A 16,800-nucleotide genomic window follows, 5' to 3' on the forward strand; every position below is an offset into this window, starting at 1 on the left:
CAAAGTTTCTGATATTTTTTTATAACCCAACCCTGATCTGTACTTCTCCACAACTTTGACCCTGACCTGTTTTAAGAGCTCTTTGGTCTTCATGGTGCCGCTTGCTTGGTGGTGCCCCTTGCTTTGTGGTGTTGCAGACTCTGGGGCCTTTCAGAACCGGTGTATATACAGTTGAAGTTGGAAGTTTACATACACCTTAGCCAAATACATTTAAACTCAGTTTATCACAATTCCTGACATTTAATCCTAGTAAATATTCCCTGTCTTAGGTCAGTTAGGATCACCACTTTATTTTAAGAATGTGAAATGTCAGAATAATAGTACAGAGAATGATTTATTTCAGTTTTTATTTCTTTCATCACATTCCCAGTGGTCAGAAGTTTACATACACTAAATTAGTGTTTGGTAGCATTGCCTTTAAATTGTTTAACTTGGGTCAAACGTTTCGGGTAGCCTTCCACAAGCTTCCCACAATATGTTGGGTGAATTTTGGCCCATTCCTCCTGACAGAGCTGGTGTAACTGGGTCAGGTTTGTAGACCTCCTTGCTCGCACACGCTTTTTCAGTTCTGCCCACAAACTTTCTGTAGGATTGAGGTCAGGGCTTTGTGAAGGCCACTCCAATACCTTGACTTTGTTGTCCTTAAGCCGTTTTTCCCACAACTTTGGAAGTATGCGTGGGGTCATTGTCCATTTGGAAGACTCATTTGCGACCAAGCATTAACTTCCTGACTGATATCTTGAGATGTTGCTTCAATATATCCACATCATTTTCCTCCCTCATGATGCCATCTATTTTGTGAAGTGCACCAGTCCCTCCTGCAGTAAAGCACCCCCACAACATGATGCTGCCACCCCCGTGCTTCACGGTTGGGATGGTGTTCTTCGGCTTGCAAGCCTCCCCCTTTTTCCTCCAAACATAACGATGGTCATTATGGCCAAACAGTTCTATTTTTCTTTCATCAGATCAGAGCACAGGACATTTCTCCAAAAAGTACGGTCTTTGTCCCCATGTGCAGTTGCAAATTGTGGTTTTGGAGCAGTGGCTTCTTCCTTGCTGTGCAGCCTTTCTGGTTGTGTCGATATAGGACTCGTTTTAATGTGGATATAGATACTTTGTACCTGTTTCCTCCAGCATCTTCACAAGGTCCTTTGCTGTTCTGGGATTCATTTGCACTCTTCGCACCAAAGTACATTCATCTCTGAGACAGAACGAGTCTCTTTCCTGAGTGGTATGATGGCTGCGTGGTTCCACGCTGTTTATACTTGTGTACTATTGTTTGTACAGATGAACATGGTACCTTCAGGCATTTGGAAATTGCTCCCAAGGATGAACCAGACTTGTGGAGGTCTCCAACTTTTTTCCTGAGGTCTTGGCTGATTTCTTTTGATTTTCCCATGATGTCAAGCAAAGAGGCACTGAGTTTGAAGGTAGGCCTTGAAATACATCCACAGGTACACCTCCAATTGACTCAAATTATGTCAATTAGCCTATCAGAAGCTTCTAAAGCCATGACATAATTTTCTTGAATTTTCCAAGCTGTTTAACCTGTTAGGGTTAGGGGGCAGTATTTACACGGCCGGATAAAAAAACGTACCCGATTTAATCTGGTTATTACTACTGCCCAGAAACTAGAATATGCATATAATTATTGGCTTTGGATAGAAAACACCCTAAAGTTTCTAAAACTGTTTGAATGGTGTCTGTGAGTATAACAGAACTCATATGGCATGCAAAAACCTGAAGATTCTGTACAGGAAGTGCCCTCTCTGACCATTCCTTGGGCTTCTTGACTCTTTTTATTGAAAACTTAGGATCTTTGCTGTAACGTGACACTTCCTACGGCTCCCATAGGCTCTCAGAACCCGGGAAAAAGCTGAATGATGTCGAGGCAGCCCCTGGCTGAAAAACATTAGACCACTTACCAAAGGCGCTATCAGAGGACAATGAGACTGAGGCGCGTGCACGAGGCGACCCCATGTTTTTATTTTCTCTCTCATTGTACTAAAACACAGATTCCCGGTCGGAATATTATTGCTTTTTTACGAGAAAAATGGCATAAAAATTGATTTTAAACAGCGGTTGACATACTTCGAAGTACGGTAATGGAATATTTAGAATTTTTTCGTCACGAAACGCGTCGGGCGCGTCACCCTTCTTTACACTTCGGATAGTGTCTTGAACGCACGAACAAAACAGAGGATATTTGAACATAACTATGGATTATTTTCAACCAAACCAACATTTGTTATTGAAGTAGAAGTCCTGGGAGTGCATTCTGACGAAGAACAGCAAAGGTAATAACATTTTTCTTATAGTAAATCTGACTTTGGTGAGTGCCAAACTTGGTGGGTGTCTAAATAGCTAGCCCTGTGATGCCGGGCTATCTACTTAGAATATTGCAAAATGTGCTTTCACCGAAAAGCTATTTTAAAATCGGACATAGCGAGTGCATAGAGGAGTTCTGTATCTATAATTCTTAAAATAATTATGTTTTTTGTGAACGTTTATCGTGAGTAATTTAGTAAATTCACCGGAAGTTTGCGGGGGGGTATGCTAGTTCTGAACGTCACATGCTAATGTAAAAAGCAGTTTTTTGATATAAATATGAACTTGATTGAACAAAACATGCATGTATTGTATAACATAATGTCCTAGGGTTGTCATCTGATGAAGATCATCAAAGGTTAGTGCTGCATTTAGCTGTGGTTTGGGTTTATGTGACATTATATGCTAGCTTGAAAAATGGGTGTCTGATTATTTCTGGCTGGGTACTCTGCTGACATAATCTAATGTTTTGCTTTCGTTGTAAAGCCTTTTTGAAATCTGACAGTGTGGTGTGTAAAATAAATGTAACCGTGTTACAATGTCCCCTCCCGCACACATTTCAGCAGCAAAGTAATTCCCAAACTCTATGAAACATCACGGAGAGAAATTGAAAAGGAATTGACACAGACACCCTATCTAGCTCTCTCCACTGATAGTTGGACCTCCAGAGCAACTCAAAGCTACCTCACTGTGACGGTTCACTATGTACTGGATTGGGAGATGAAGAGCTACAGGTTGTCAAAGCTAAGAAGCACTTTTAAGTTTATATTTTTTTTCTCCCCTTGATTTCATACAGTTGTGACAGAAACCAGGCCTAGTCAGTCATGCTGCCATTTTTCTGAATGGAAAGTTGTATTTGTCTATAGGCAAAATAAAGGGTTCATTGTTTAAAGGGTGATGTAAAGATATCGAAACTCTACCGTTACCGTTGCCCACAAACCGTGGTACATACCAAACCGTGGGCCCACTGTACCGTTGCATCCTTAATATTTATATTTTTAATCCCAGCCCCCGTCCCCGCATGAGGCCTTTTTCCTTTTGGTAGGCCGTCATTGTAAATAAGAATCTGTTCTTAACTGACTTGCCTAGTTAAATAAAGGTTAAAAAAATATATATATATTTCCATCAATGAATAGGCTAAAAAGCCTTATTTTTCAATTAGATTTTTTTTCTTCTTCCGGACAATTGAGCGGCGGCAGTTTTATATATTGGCTTTTCATTTTTTTGCCGGCTATTACTGGCTAACGGAAACCCTGTGCGGGATATCACTTTTCTCCCGCCACGGTCCCCACACGCCGTCGCATAGAACTAATTTGCTGTTTGTTTCTGAGGCCACTGGCATTTTCAAACTGGTTGTTTGTGTGTCAGTGGTGATTAATGGCCCAGAGATATTATTTCACGGGGGTTTCAGTAAGATTCCACGGCACTGAGAGCCTAAACAGTAGGCTCAGACCTGCTATTTCCAGTTAGAAATCTAATCTGTAGTTGGTCTCTGTTTGTTTGAAGTAGAGAGTGTTCAGTATGTAGAAGTCACCACTAGGGTTGCACATTTTGGGGTATATTCAGAGGTGGAAACTTTCCATGGGAATTAACAGGAATATATGGGAATTAATGGAAATATATGCAAATTAATATTAATACCATTTAAATGTAGACGTTTTTTGCATTGGATATATTTACCATATCATATGGAGACAGAAACATAAACCTTTTTTTACCTTATCATAAGTAGACATAATTTACAAATGTTTAAATCCTTCCAATAAAAATAAAATAAACTATTTAGTTACGAATTGTACTTTAATAAAATGAGTTGACTCTTCACATGGGATGATTTCACTGAACAACAAAAGAAAGGGAATTTGATGTCGAATGATCGATCGCATCTCCCAGAAAGTCTAGAAACTAAAAATTTGGTTGTCTTCCTCTCAGGCTTCCATGTCTTCTCCCTGGACCTCCTCAATGTCCACCTCTTGAACATCAGACTCTGAGGCCTCATCTTCACTGTCACTTTCCAACCTTGTTGAGGATGGCTCGTTGTCAGGCTCAATAAGCCTCAAATTTGCCCGGATGGCCACCAATTTTCCAACCCTTGTATTGGTCAGCCTGTTGCGTGCTTTGATGTGTGTGTTCCCAAAGAAGGACCAGTTGCACTCTGAGGCAGCTGATGTTGGTGGGATTTGCAGGATGATGGAGGCAACAGAGGAAAGAGCCTCAGATCCACAAAGTCTCTTCCACCAGGTGGCTGATGAAATCTGTTGGCACGACTGCCATATTACATCTCCATGCCAAAGCCCTTGCTTGGAAGTGTATTTCGCCAGACTGCCAAGAACCTTGCCCTCATCCAGGCCAAGGTGGCGAGACACGATAGTGATTATACCATAGGCCTTGTTGATCTCTGCACCAGACAGGATGCTCTTGCCAGCATACTTTGGGTCCAACATGTGCGCTGCAGCGTGTATGGGCTTCAGGCAGAAGTCGTCACGCTTATTGATGTATTTCAGAACTGCAGTTTTCTCTGCTTGGAGCAACAGTGAAGTGGGCAGGGCAGTACGGATTTCTTCTCTTACATCTGCAAGCAGAGTCTGAACATCAGACAGGATGGCATTGTCTCCCTCAGTCCGTGCAATGGCTACTGCTATAGGTTTCAGGAGTTTCATGCTGCTTACCACTCTCTCCCAAAATACATCATCCAGGAGGATCCTCTTGATGGGGCTGTCCATATCAGCAGACTGTGATATGGCCATTTCTTGGAGAGACTCCTTCCCCTCCAGGAGACTGTCAAACATGATGACAACACCACCCCAACAGGTGGTGCTCTTATTCTTCTCACTTTGCTTGGTGAGGTAGATTGCTGATATAAGGTGATGACCCTTCACATACCTAACCATTTCCTTGGCTCTCTTGTAGAGTGTATCCATTGTTTTCAGTGCCATGATGTCCTTAAGGAGCAGATTCAATGCATGAGCAACATAGCCAATGGGTGTGATGTGAGGGTAGGACTCCTCCTCTTTAGACCAAGCAGCCTTCATGTTCGCAGCTTTGTCTGTCACCAGTCCAAATACCTTCTGTGGTCCAAGGTCATTGATGACTGCCTTCAGCTCATCTGCAATGTAGAGACCGGTGTGTCTGTTGTCCTTTGTGTCTGTACTCTTTTAGAATACTGGTTGAGGGGTGGAGATGATGTAGTTCATTATTCCTTGCCCACGAACATTCTACCACCCATCAGAGATGATTGCAATACAGTCTGCTTTCTCTATAATTTGCTTGATTTTCACTTGAACTCTGTTGAACTCTGCATCCAGAAAATGAGTAGATAATCTGGTTGGAGGGATGTGTGCTAGGCGAAGAACATTCAGAAATCTCTTCCAATACACATTTCCTGTGAGCATCAGAGGTGAACCAGTTGCATACACAGCTCGAGCAAGACATTCATCAGCGTTTCTCTGACTACGTTTCTCCGTTGAGTAAAACAAACTGATTCCAGGAGGACCATGAGCTGTTGCTATCGATAAGGTGTCTGATTCATCATTTTCACCTCAAATAGAAGTAGAGGGTTTTTTGTCAGAGGTTGCTTGTTGTGAGTGCTGAGGGAACTTTATGCACTTGGCCAGATGAATCTACCTCTTTGTTGCATTCTTCACATATGATTTGGCACAGTATTTGCAAATGTACACAACTTTTCCTGCTACATTAGCTGCAGTGAAATGTCTCCACACATCATATAGTGCCTGTGGCATTTTCTTGTAAAGATTGTAAAAAAAAAATTTAAAAAAAAAACCCCAGATACAATTCCATGTGCAGATAAATAGTTAAGCAGTTAGATTAAACAACTCCTTTGTAAGATCAACAGGTGAATTAACACTCCTCAGTTAGCAGGCTCAAGCAAGCTAAAACCCACATGGTAGCAAAAACTAACTAGCAGAAATTGTTAAGTTAAAAATGATTTAAACACACTTTGCTGTAGGCTACTATTTACTACTTAACAAAAAACCATGTATGTCATATAAAATATATTCACCCCACCCAGTATTGTAATAAAAACTTACCAGAAAGCATGTAGTCCTTGGCTCAGACAGTGTAGCAGTGTAGGCTCAATGGCATCTCATTAGTGTGCAAGATCTTGAGAATCAGCTGTACATGTGATGGAAGAGTACACTGCACATGTGGTGGAAGAATTAACTGTGCATGGTTACAATTCCATTGAATTGGGGATAGTTTAACCAAAATATGCCACAAAACCTAGAATTGCCTCGTGTATCCAACAAAAAATGTTCACTGTTATAAGATAGCTTTTTGATGAATTTAAGCAAAATTCCCCAAATTCCAGGGCTTAACTTCCATGGAAAATTTCCTGAAAAATACCGGAAATTTACCGGAAAGTTTTCGACCCTTTACAACCCTAGTCACCACAGAGACACAGTGCCATGTTTTAGAATATAAAACATTTCAAATCTACATACATTTAGATGTACTCTGGAACAAATTGCATTACTTTGTTGGTTTGTTCTAGCCTTGATGACTAGTTTAATTTAGTTTAACTTTTAATTTGATTGTCCCACACACAATTGCAGGAGACACACACATGCTCCCACATACTGTACCTTCCGGTCTGTCTCAAAGTGGAGAAGATTACTATAAGTGGCAATCGTTGAGATGTCTGTGGAGAGTAATGAGTAAAGCAGACCACCGAAACAGACAGCTTTTTGGATTTGGCAGAAACTTGCTAGCGTGATTATTCTCCCTTTAATCTTGCTTGTGCAGACAAAATAATCATCCTCTTGTCTGAGTTGAAGCCCACTGCAGCCAGTCTGCGGTGCTGAGGTTAAGTCTCCTGCATCCTGTAATGTCTGTACGTACATACATATGTATGTATGTATGTACGTACATACGGTTGAAGTCAGAAGTGTACATACAACTTAGCCAAATACATTTGAACTCAGTTTTTCACAGTTCCTGACATTTAATCCTAGTAAAAATTCCCTGTTTTAGATCAGTTAGGATCACCACTTTATTTTAAAAATGTGAAATGTCAGAATAATAGTAGAGAATGATTTATTTCAACTTGTATTTCTTTCATTACATTCAGGGCTTTGTGATGGCCACTCCAATACCTTAACTTTGATGTCCTTAAGCCATTTTGCCACAACTTTGGAAGTGTGCTTGGGGTCATTGTCCATTTGGAAGACCCATTTGCGACCAAGCTTTAACTTCCTGAATGATGTCTTGAGATGTTGCTTCAATATATCCACATACATTTTCTTCCTCATGATGCCATCTATTTTGTGAAGTGCACCAGTCCCTCCTGCAGCAAAGGACCCCCACAACATGATGCTGCCACCCCCGTGCTTCACGGTTGGGATGGTGTTATTTGGCTTGCAAGCCACCCCCTTTTTCCTGGAAACATAACAATGGTCATTATGGCCAAACAGTTCTGTTTTTGTTTCATCAGACCAGAGGACATTTCTCCAAAAATTACGATCTTTGTCCCCATGTGCAGTTGCAAACCGTAGTCTGGCTTTTTTATGGCGGTTTTGGAGCAGTGGCTTCTTCCTTGCTGAGTGGCCTTTCAGGTTATGTCGATATAGGACTCGTTTTACTGTGGATATAGATACTTTTGTACCTGTTTCCTCCAGGATCTTCACAAGGTCCTTTGCTGTTGTTCTGGGATTCATTTGCACTTTTCACACCAAAGTACATTCATCTCTAGGAGACAGAACGAGTTTCCTTCCTGAGCGGTATGACGGCTGCGTGGTCTCATGGTGTTTAAACTTGCGTAGTATTGTTTGTACAGATGAACGTGGTAGCTTCAGGTGTTTAGAAACATCTCCCAAGGATGAACCATACTTGTGGAGGTCTACATTTACATCTACATTGGTCTTGGCTGATTTCTTTTGATTTTCCCATGATGTCAAGCAAAAAGGCACTGATTTTGAAGGTAGGCCTTGAAATACATCCACAGGTACACCTCCAATTGACTCAAATGATGTCAATTAGCCTATCAGAAGCTGTTAAAATGCACAGTCAATTTAGTGTAACTTTAGTGTAAACTTCTGACCCACTGGAATTGTGATACAGTGAATTAGAAGTGAAATAATCTGTCTGTAAACAATTGTTGGAAAGATTACTTGTCATGCACAAAGTAGATGTCCTAACCGACTTGCCAAAACTATAGTTTGTTTCACAAGAAATTTGTGGAGTGGTTGAAAATGAGCTTTAATGACTCCAACCTAAGTGTATGTAAACTTCCGACTACAACTGTGTGTCCGTGTGTATGTATGTATGTATGTATGTATGTATGTATGTATGTATGTAGGTATGTACAGTCGTGGCTAAAAGTTTTGAGAATGACACAAATATTAATTTCCACAAAGTTTTCTGCTTCAGTGTCTTTAGATATTTTAGTCAGATGTTACTATGGAATACTGAGGTTTAATTACAAGCATTTCATAAGTGTCAAAGGCTTTTATTGACAATTACATGAAGTTGATGCAAAGAGTCAATATTTGCAGTGTTGACGCTTCTTTTTCAAGACCTCTGCAATCCGCCCTGGCATGCTGTCAATTAACTTCTGGGCCACATCCTGACTGATGGCAGGCCATTCTTGCATAATCAATGCTTGGAATTTGTCATAATTTGTGGGTTTTTGTTTGTTCACCCGCCTCTTGAGGATTGACCACAAGTTCTCAGTGGGATTAAGTTCTGGGGAGTTTCCTGGCCATGGACCCAAAATATCGATGTTTTGTTCCCCGAGCCACTTAGTTATCACTTTTGCCTTATGGCAAGGTGCGCCATCATGCTGGAAAAGGCATTGTTCGTCACCAAACTGTTCCTGGATGGTTGGGAGAAGTTGCTCTTGGAGGATGTGTTGGTACCATTCTTTATTCATGGCTGTGTTCTTAGGCAAAATTGTGAGTGAGCCCACTCCCTTGGCTGAGAAGCAACCCCACACATGAATGGTCTCAGGATGCTTTACTGTTGGTATGACACAGGACTGATGGTAGCTCACACCTTGTCTTCTCCGGACAAGCTTTTTTCCGGATGCCCCAAACAATCGGAAAGGGGATTCATCCTAGAAAATGACTTTACCCCAGTCCTCAGCAGTCCAATCCCTGTACCTTTTGCAGAATATCAATCTGTCCCTGATGTTTTTCTTGGAGAGAAGTGGCTTCTTTGCTGCCCTTCTTGACAGCAGGCCATCCTCCAGAAGTCTTCGCCTCACTGTGTGTGCAGATGCACTCACACCTGCCTGCTGCCATTCCTGAGCTAGCTCTGTACTGGTGGTGTACCGATCCCGCAGCTGAATCAACTTCAGGAGACGGTCCTTGCGCTTGCTGGACTTTCTTGGGCGACCTGAAGCCTTCTTCACAACAATTGAACCGCTCTCCTTGAAGTTCTTGATGATCCAATAAATTGTTGATTTAGGTGCAATCTTACTGGCCGCAATATCCTTGCGTGTGAAGCCCTTTTTGTGCAAAGCAATTATGACGGCACGTGTTTCCTTGCAGATAACCATGGTTGACAGAGGAAGAACAATGATTCCAAGCACCACCCTCCTTTTGAAGCTTCCAGTCTATTATTTGAACTCAATCAGCATGACATAGTGATCTCCAGCCTTGTCCTCGTCAACACTCACACCTGTGTTAATGAGAGAATCACTGACATGATGTCAGCTGGCCCTTTTGTGGCAGGGCCGAAATGCAGTGGAAACGTTTTTGGGGATTCAGTTCATTTCATGGCAAAGAGGGGCTTTGCAATTAATTGCAATTCATCTGATCACTCTTCATTACATTCTGGAGTATTGCCATCATGCAAACTGAGGCAGCAGACTTTGTGAAAATTAATATTTGTGTCATTCTCAAAACTATTGGCCACGTCTGTATGTATGCATGTACCCCTCTTGTATGTATGTACCCCTCTTGTATGTATGTACCCCTCTTGTATGTGTGTGTGTATGTATGTATGTATGTATGTATGTATGTTTTTTTTTTTACGTACGTACGTACAGTACCAGTCAAAAGATTGGACACACCTACTCATTCCAGGGTTTTTATTTATTTTTACTATTTTCTACATTGTAGAATAATAATGAAGACATCAACTTTGAAATAACACATATGGAATCATGTAGTAACCTAAAAAGTGTTAAGCTAATCAAAATATATTTTATATTTGAGATTCTTCAAAGTAGCCACCCTTTGCCTTCATGACATCTTTGCACACTCTTGGCATCCTCTCAACCAGCTTCATGAGGTAGTCATTTGCAATGCATTTCAATTAACAGGTGTGCCTTGTTAGAAGAACATTTGTGGAATTTCTTTCCTTCTGAATGTGTTTGAGCCAATCACTTGTGTTGTGACAAGGAAGGGTTGGTAAAAGACCAAGTCCATATTTACAGCTCAAATTAGCTGAGAAACAACAGTCCATCATTACTTTAGACATGAAGGTCAGTCAATTCCGGAACATTACAAGTACTTTGAACATTTCTTTAAGTGCAGTCTCAAAACCCATCAAGCGCTATGATGAAACTGGCTCTCATGAGGACCGCCAAATGAAAGCAGGACCCATAGTTACATCTACTGCAGAGGATCAGTTCATTAGAGTTACTAGCCTCAGAAATCAGCAATTAACTGCACCTCACATTGCAGCCCAAATAAATGCTTCACAGAGTAACAGACACATCTCAACATCAACTGTTCAGAGTTCAGAGACTGCGTGAATGAGGCCTTCATGGTCGATTTGCTGAAGAAAACAAAACACATCTAAAGGATACCAATAATAAGAAGATACTAGCTTGGGCCAAGAAACACAAGCAATGGAAATGAGACCAGTGGAAACCTGTACTTTGGTCTGATGAGTCCAAATTTGAGATTTTTGGTTCCAACCGCTGTGTCTTTGTGAGACGCAGAGTAGGTGAGCGGATGATCTCCGCATGTGTGGTTCCCACCGTGAAGCATGGAGGAGGAGGTATGATGGTGTGGGGGTGCTTCGCTGGTGACACCGTCTGTGATTTATTTAGAATTCAAGGCAGCAGCATGGCTACAACAGCATTCTGCAGCGATACACCATCCCATCTGTTTTGTGCTTAGTGGAACTATCATTTGTTTTCCAACAGGACAATGACCCCACACACCTCCAGGCTGTGTAAGGGCTATTTGACCAAGAAGGAGAGTGATAGGGTGCTGCATCAGATGACCTGTCCTCCACAATCACGACCTCAACCCAATTGAGATGGTTTGGAATGAGTTGGACCGCAGAGCGATGGAATAGCATCCAACAATTGTTCAGCACATGTGGGAACTTATTCTAGACTGTTGGAAAAGCATTCCAGATGAAGCTGGTTGAGAGAATGAGAGAATGCCAAGAGTGTGCAAAGCTGTCATCAAGGCAAAGGGTGGCTACTTTGAAGAATCTAAAATCTTTAATATATTTAACACTTTTTTGGTTACTACATGATTCCAAATGTGTAGTTTCATAGTTTTGATGTCTTTACTGTTATTCTACAATGTTGAAACTATTAAAAATAAAGAAAAACCCTTGATTGAGTAGGTGTGTCCAAAATTTGGACTGGTACTGTATATATATATTTCTATAGATTCATTTTTGTCATATTGGTCCCGTATTAGTGTTTTCTATCCCTGGGCTAGGCCATAGTCCAAACGACTCAGCTGGATAGTATCACGGGGACAGTGTTCTCTCTCTTTCTTTGTGTCTGTCTCCCTCATTTCTCTTCCCCTCTGTCCAAAAGGCAAAGAAACCACCCAGGGAGGAAATTACTCTGTGAAGTGCTTTCCTTTTCCTAATCTTTGATACCACTTTGACAATCACAATTGTGTTTTCTTTGTCATTGACCCCCCCCCCCCCCCATGCCCATAAGCAGAGCCCGAGAGTGGTTCTTAGAAAGACTGCAAAGTGCTAACTCTCCTGAAATATGCATTTTTTGGGTTGACCTTTTCTTTTGTTTGTGTGTTGTGTGCCCCATGCTTTTTTCTGAATCCCATATCATCCCCCAGAGTCACTATGGCCTTCAGAAGCACAACTAATTTTGCGACTTGTTACAGAGGTCTTCCCTGTGGCAGGACTCCTGAGTGGCTGGCTGTGCCTCGTTAGGGTGCAGCCTCCAGCTTGCGAATTTCCTCCGCTTTCTCCACAGAGCTGCTCCTCATTGCTCCCGTAGGCTTTTCATTAGAGAGACAAAGCTCAGCAATCATCTTACAGGCTGACCCAGCCTCGAGCCTTGATCCCCCAGCCCAGCCCACTGGGTCGCAGAGCTCAGCCTCTGCCCCAGCACCTCTTCACCCCAATCCAGAGTCCTTATTGCACAGACCAGCTGGCTGCAATGGGGAGCTGCAGACCCAGGTTCGTCCTCATACTCTAGGACCCTGCAGACCAGGAACAGGAACGTGCTGTCCAGGGCCCTCTTTTGGCTGAACCTACAGTATATGAATTGATTTCAATTCAGGCAAACACACATTGATATCGACATGGATATCTGTATGTATCGATAAGTATATTTCACTGGTCACCCCCAAAGCCAATTCCTCCTTTGGCCACCTTTCCTTCCAGTTCTCTGCTGCCAATGACTGCAACGAATTGCAAAAATCACTGAAGCTGGCGACTCATATCTCCCTCTCTAACTTTAAGCACCAGCTGTCAGAGCAGCTCACAGATCACTGCGCCTGTACATAGCCCATCTGTAAATAGCCCATCCAACTACCTCATCCCCATACTGTTATTTATTTATTTTTATCCTTGCACCCCATTATCTCTACTTGCACATTCATCTTCTGCACATCTATCACTCCAGTGTTTAATTGCTAAATTGTAATTATTTCACCAATATGGCCTATTTATTGCCTTACCTCCCTTATCTTACCTCATTTGCACACACTGTATATAGACTTTTCTATTGTGTTATTGACTGTATGTTTGTTTATCCCAAGTGTAACTCTGTGTTGTTGTTTTTGTCGAGCTGCTTTGCTTTATCTTGGCCAGGTCGCAGTTGTAAATGAGAAATTGTTCTCAACTGGCCTACCTGGTTAAATAAAGGTGAAAAAAAAGTCTCAGTCCAAATAAGTTATTTCAGGTGTTGCTTTTCGAAAACTCTTCTCTCAGTGTGATGTATTGCATTGTAATATATAAACTGTCAGAAACTTGCATCCTGTTTGTTACACATGTTCTTCCCACCATTTAGCTGGATGCCAGCAGCAGCATGCAAATGTGCTTTCGAAGTAGGAGAGTTGGATGTGAGAGATATGCTCTGTCAACATAAGTTATGAGGCGAGGGAGGGCTGCTCATGAGATGTGTGATACATGCTGAGCTAAGAGAGTTGATAGCCTGTCTACAGGATGGACATCATTGACAGGCTTAACTCTCTATCTCTTTCTCTCTCTTCTCTGTTCCACTTAAGTGCTGCTCCGTTGTGATGACTGGTTGACGCTCTGAACACTATTAATAGCAAGTTTCTCCTCTCTGTTTTCTCAGTTCCGTCTCCGACGTCTTCGCTGACAGATGCAATGAGTAAGTTATTCTGCTCTTCAGACAAATTTAATAACAAAACCTTCACACACAACACTGATGTTTGGAAACATGCAGCCTCATCATCATGTCAGCTACTGCCATGTTGCCACATCAGGACATCTGTTGGAGACGGGCAGTCTTCAGCTCAATTCTGCTAGCTGGGTTTTTGTCATTTGGAGTTAGCTGATGCGAGGAAATTGCCAATAGTGGGTAATTGTAGGCCTCACTGATGGGCAGATTGGATCTGAAATTGCTGACGCAACTGCTTGGACAGCTGCCTTGCTTGACTTGACACGGATTAATGCTTTTTCAACTAACAATCTGCTAATGTTAGGTTTGGTTTTCGCCAGGCATAATGGGACCCATGTCATCCAAAAAGTTATACTTTTGACTCATCTGTCCATAGAACATTATTACAAGAGTCTTGATGTGCTTCCGGGTGCTTTTTGGCGAACTTGAGTCAACGTTTTGGACAACATGGGTTCCATTATGCCTGGAGAACACCAAACAATGCATTCCACAGTAAGAACCTCATACCAAGGGTCAAGCATGGTGGTGGTAGTGTGATGGTTTGGGGATGCTTTGCTGCCTCAGGACCTGGACGACTTGCCTTAATAGAAGGAACCGTGAATTATGCTCTGTATCAGATAATTCTACAGGAGAATGTCAGGACAACTGTCTGTGAGCTGAAACTGTAGCGCAACTGGGTCATGCAGCAAGACACTGATCCAAAACGCACAATGTTTGCGTGTGTCTACATGAAAAAGCAACTAATTAGACGTTTTGGAATTGCCTAGTCAAAGTCAAGACCTAATCCCAATTGAGATGCTGTGGCAGGTCTTGAAACACATAGTTCATGCTTGAAAACCCACAAATGTTGCCTAGTTAAAGTAGTTCCGCATGCAAGAGTGGGCCAAAGGTCCTCCACAGCGATGTGAGAGACTGATCAATAACTACAGGAAGCATTTGGTTGCAGTCATTGCAGCTAAAGATGGCACAACCAGTTATTGAGTGTAATGGGAATATTGCTTTTTCAAAAATAATTGTTATTGTAAACTCATTCCTTATCTAATAATGGGTTTTGGTTGAAGATCTGATAACATTTAGTATCATAAAGGGAGCAAATACTTTTTCACAGCACTGTATCATAAACCTACTCCCAAGGTTTTGGTCCCTCCAGTCTCAAGTTGTGAGGCCCCCTAAAGCCTATGACTGTTTGAAGTGTAGTCAGCCAAGGTGCAGCTCCGGCTCACCCTCCACCTCAGAGTAATGATCAGTCCTGTTGCACAGCTGGTTCCCATGTCATGGCTGGTGTTTATATTAGTTATGTATCTTATTTAGCACATGCGCACATCATACAGATACAGAGCCTTTGAGCAGAAAATCTGTCAGACAGCGCTTTAATAAACCCAATCATTGCATACAATTCTAAATGCTAATTAGTTTATTAATAATAGTTTTTTAATCGTGGCCCAAAAACTATCTTTATTTCTCAACTGGTAATTGAGGCGTGCTTCCCATTCCCCATTAAAATGCAATGGAAGGCAGGCTTCATCAGTGTGTCACACACCACTTTGCAATGAGCTGGAGGCAGTATGCATTTAACTACTTAATTGAACATTTTACTGAGGCATGTTTTCCTTGCTTCAAAGTAGCCTAAGCAAAATTGGACCATATCCATGGAGGCAATTGTATTTTATAAAGACTTCCAAATACCATTGAAACCAGTACCCTATTTTTCTCAACTTCCTTTCGTTGTCCGTTAGCCAAATGTACATTGGCACGTAGCCTACTGCCTTGTGCGCATTGCTGCGATAATAACGTTAAAAAGTAATATCTTATCAACATTTTAAGCTAAACTTTCTGATCTGTTGCATCAGATTCATTGCTTTAAAACAAATGTTTTATGTAGGCCTACTGGTTGTATGAATTTGGGATATATATCAGGTTACGCACCCAATGTATTTGGATCCGATAAATTTAAGTGCTGCTGGTCGGATGTCCGGTGCCATATTTTCATAACGGAAATCCTGACACATCACATGAGATTTGACAGGAGCTCGGCCGTGACGATGCCTGCCAAGGATCCTCCCATTCATAATGCAAGTCTGTTGCCACAAAACCAATTGGCTATTTATTTTGCAGCCGTTACATAGTGGAGTTTCCGTGAGCTGCGGTCACATCTCCCTCTAAACCTCATGATGCCCATTCTTTCCACCATCAGGAGAACTGAAGTGTGTCTTCCTGACATTTTACTTTCTGCACATACCTGCTTGTCTCCAAAATGTGACACTGCTTTTAAATTAATACCCTACAAGAGTGGGAGGAAAGTTATTTAACAAAACAGCACCTAACTGACAATGGAGCATCTATTGAAGAATGACTTTTCCCAGTTGGTGCCCGTGCTAATGTGGTGATTTCCCATGAATGGACTTGGGAAAATTAGACATTTACGTTGAGTCCCAGATATATAGCGCTGGGCATTCCCTTGTCCTCAAAACAGCTATGGAACCTGGTCCATGTCACGTGAATGCTTGTTGTCCAATCAGTGTGCAGAAGAGCTCTAGTAATTTTTGGACAGCCCATTACCAGGTGTTCATGGTGCTGCTGTTTGTCAACGCTCAAGTCAAGGATGGCAAGTACAAGGCTGAGAGTTGACTCTGAAGGGAAGAACTCTCATATGGAGAACCAATTATAGCATGTTAATAATTGATTGGATTTACATAGCGCTTTTCTGCTAGCTGAGGTACTCCAAAGAGCTTTACATAGAAGGGCAGGGTTTTCTAAACTCTCTCCTTGTCCCCAGCTGAATCGTGTTAGGGCAAAAACCAAAACATGCACCCCTTGGGAAACTTACCTCATCCAATGTGTAGCACCCACCTGGGTGATGCACAGCAATGATTTTCTTGCCAGAATTCTTACCATACATCAGCTAGAGAAGTGAAATATGC

The 16,800-nt window shown here is 41.9% G+C and overlaps 1 protein-coding gene across 2 annotated transcripts in view; it reads left to right on the top strand.

The window, feature by feature from the left end:
- The window catches only part of rad18 (RAD18 E3 ubiquitin protein ligase), a 97,334-nt gene that overhangs the window by 69,163 nt on the left and 11,371 nt on the right, over positions 1–16,800 (top strand). The window contains exon 12 of one of the 2 annotated variants that reach the window (XM_014132861.2): positions 13,814–13,849. The exons of the other annotated variant lie outside the window; for it this stretch is intronic. Within the exon in view, the coding sequence (XP_013988336.1) occupies positions 13,814–13,849 (36 nt within the window). The remainder of the gene's footprint in view (positions 1–13,813; positions 13,850–16,800) is intronic. 2 annotated transcript variants of the gene reach the window in all.

This window comes from Salmo salar, chromosome ssa12 (genome assembly GCF_905237065.1).
Source record: "Salmo salar chromosome ssa12, Ssal_v3.1, whole genome shotgun sequence".
Classification (NCBI taxonomy): Eukaryota; Metazoa; Chordata; class Actinopteri; order Salmoniformes; family Salmonidae; genus Salmo; species Salmo salar.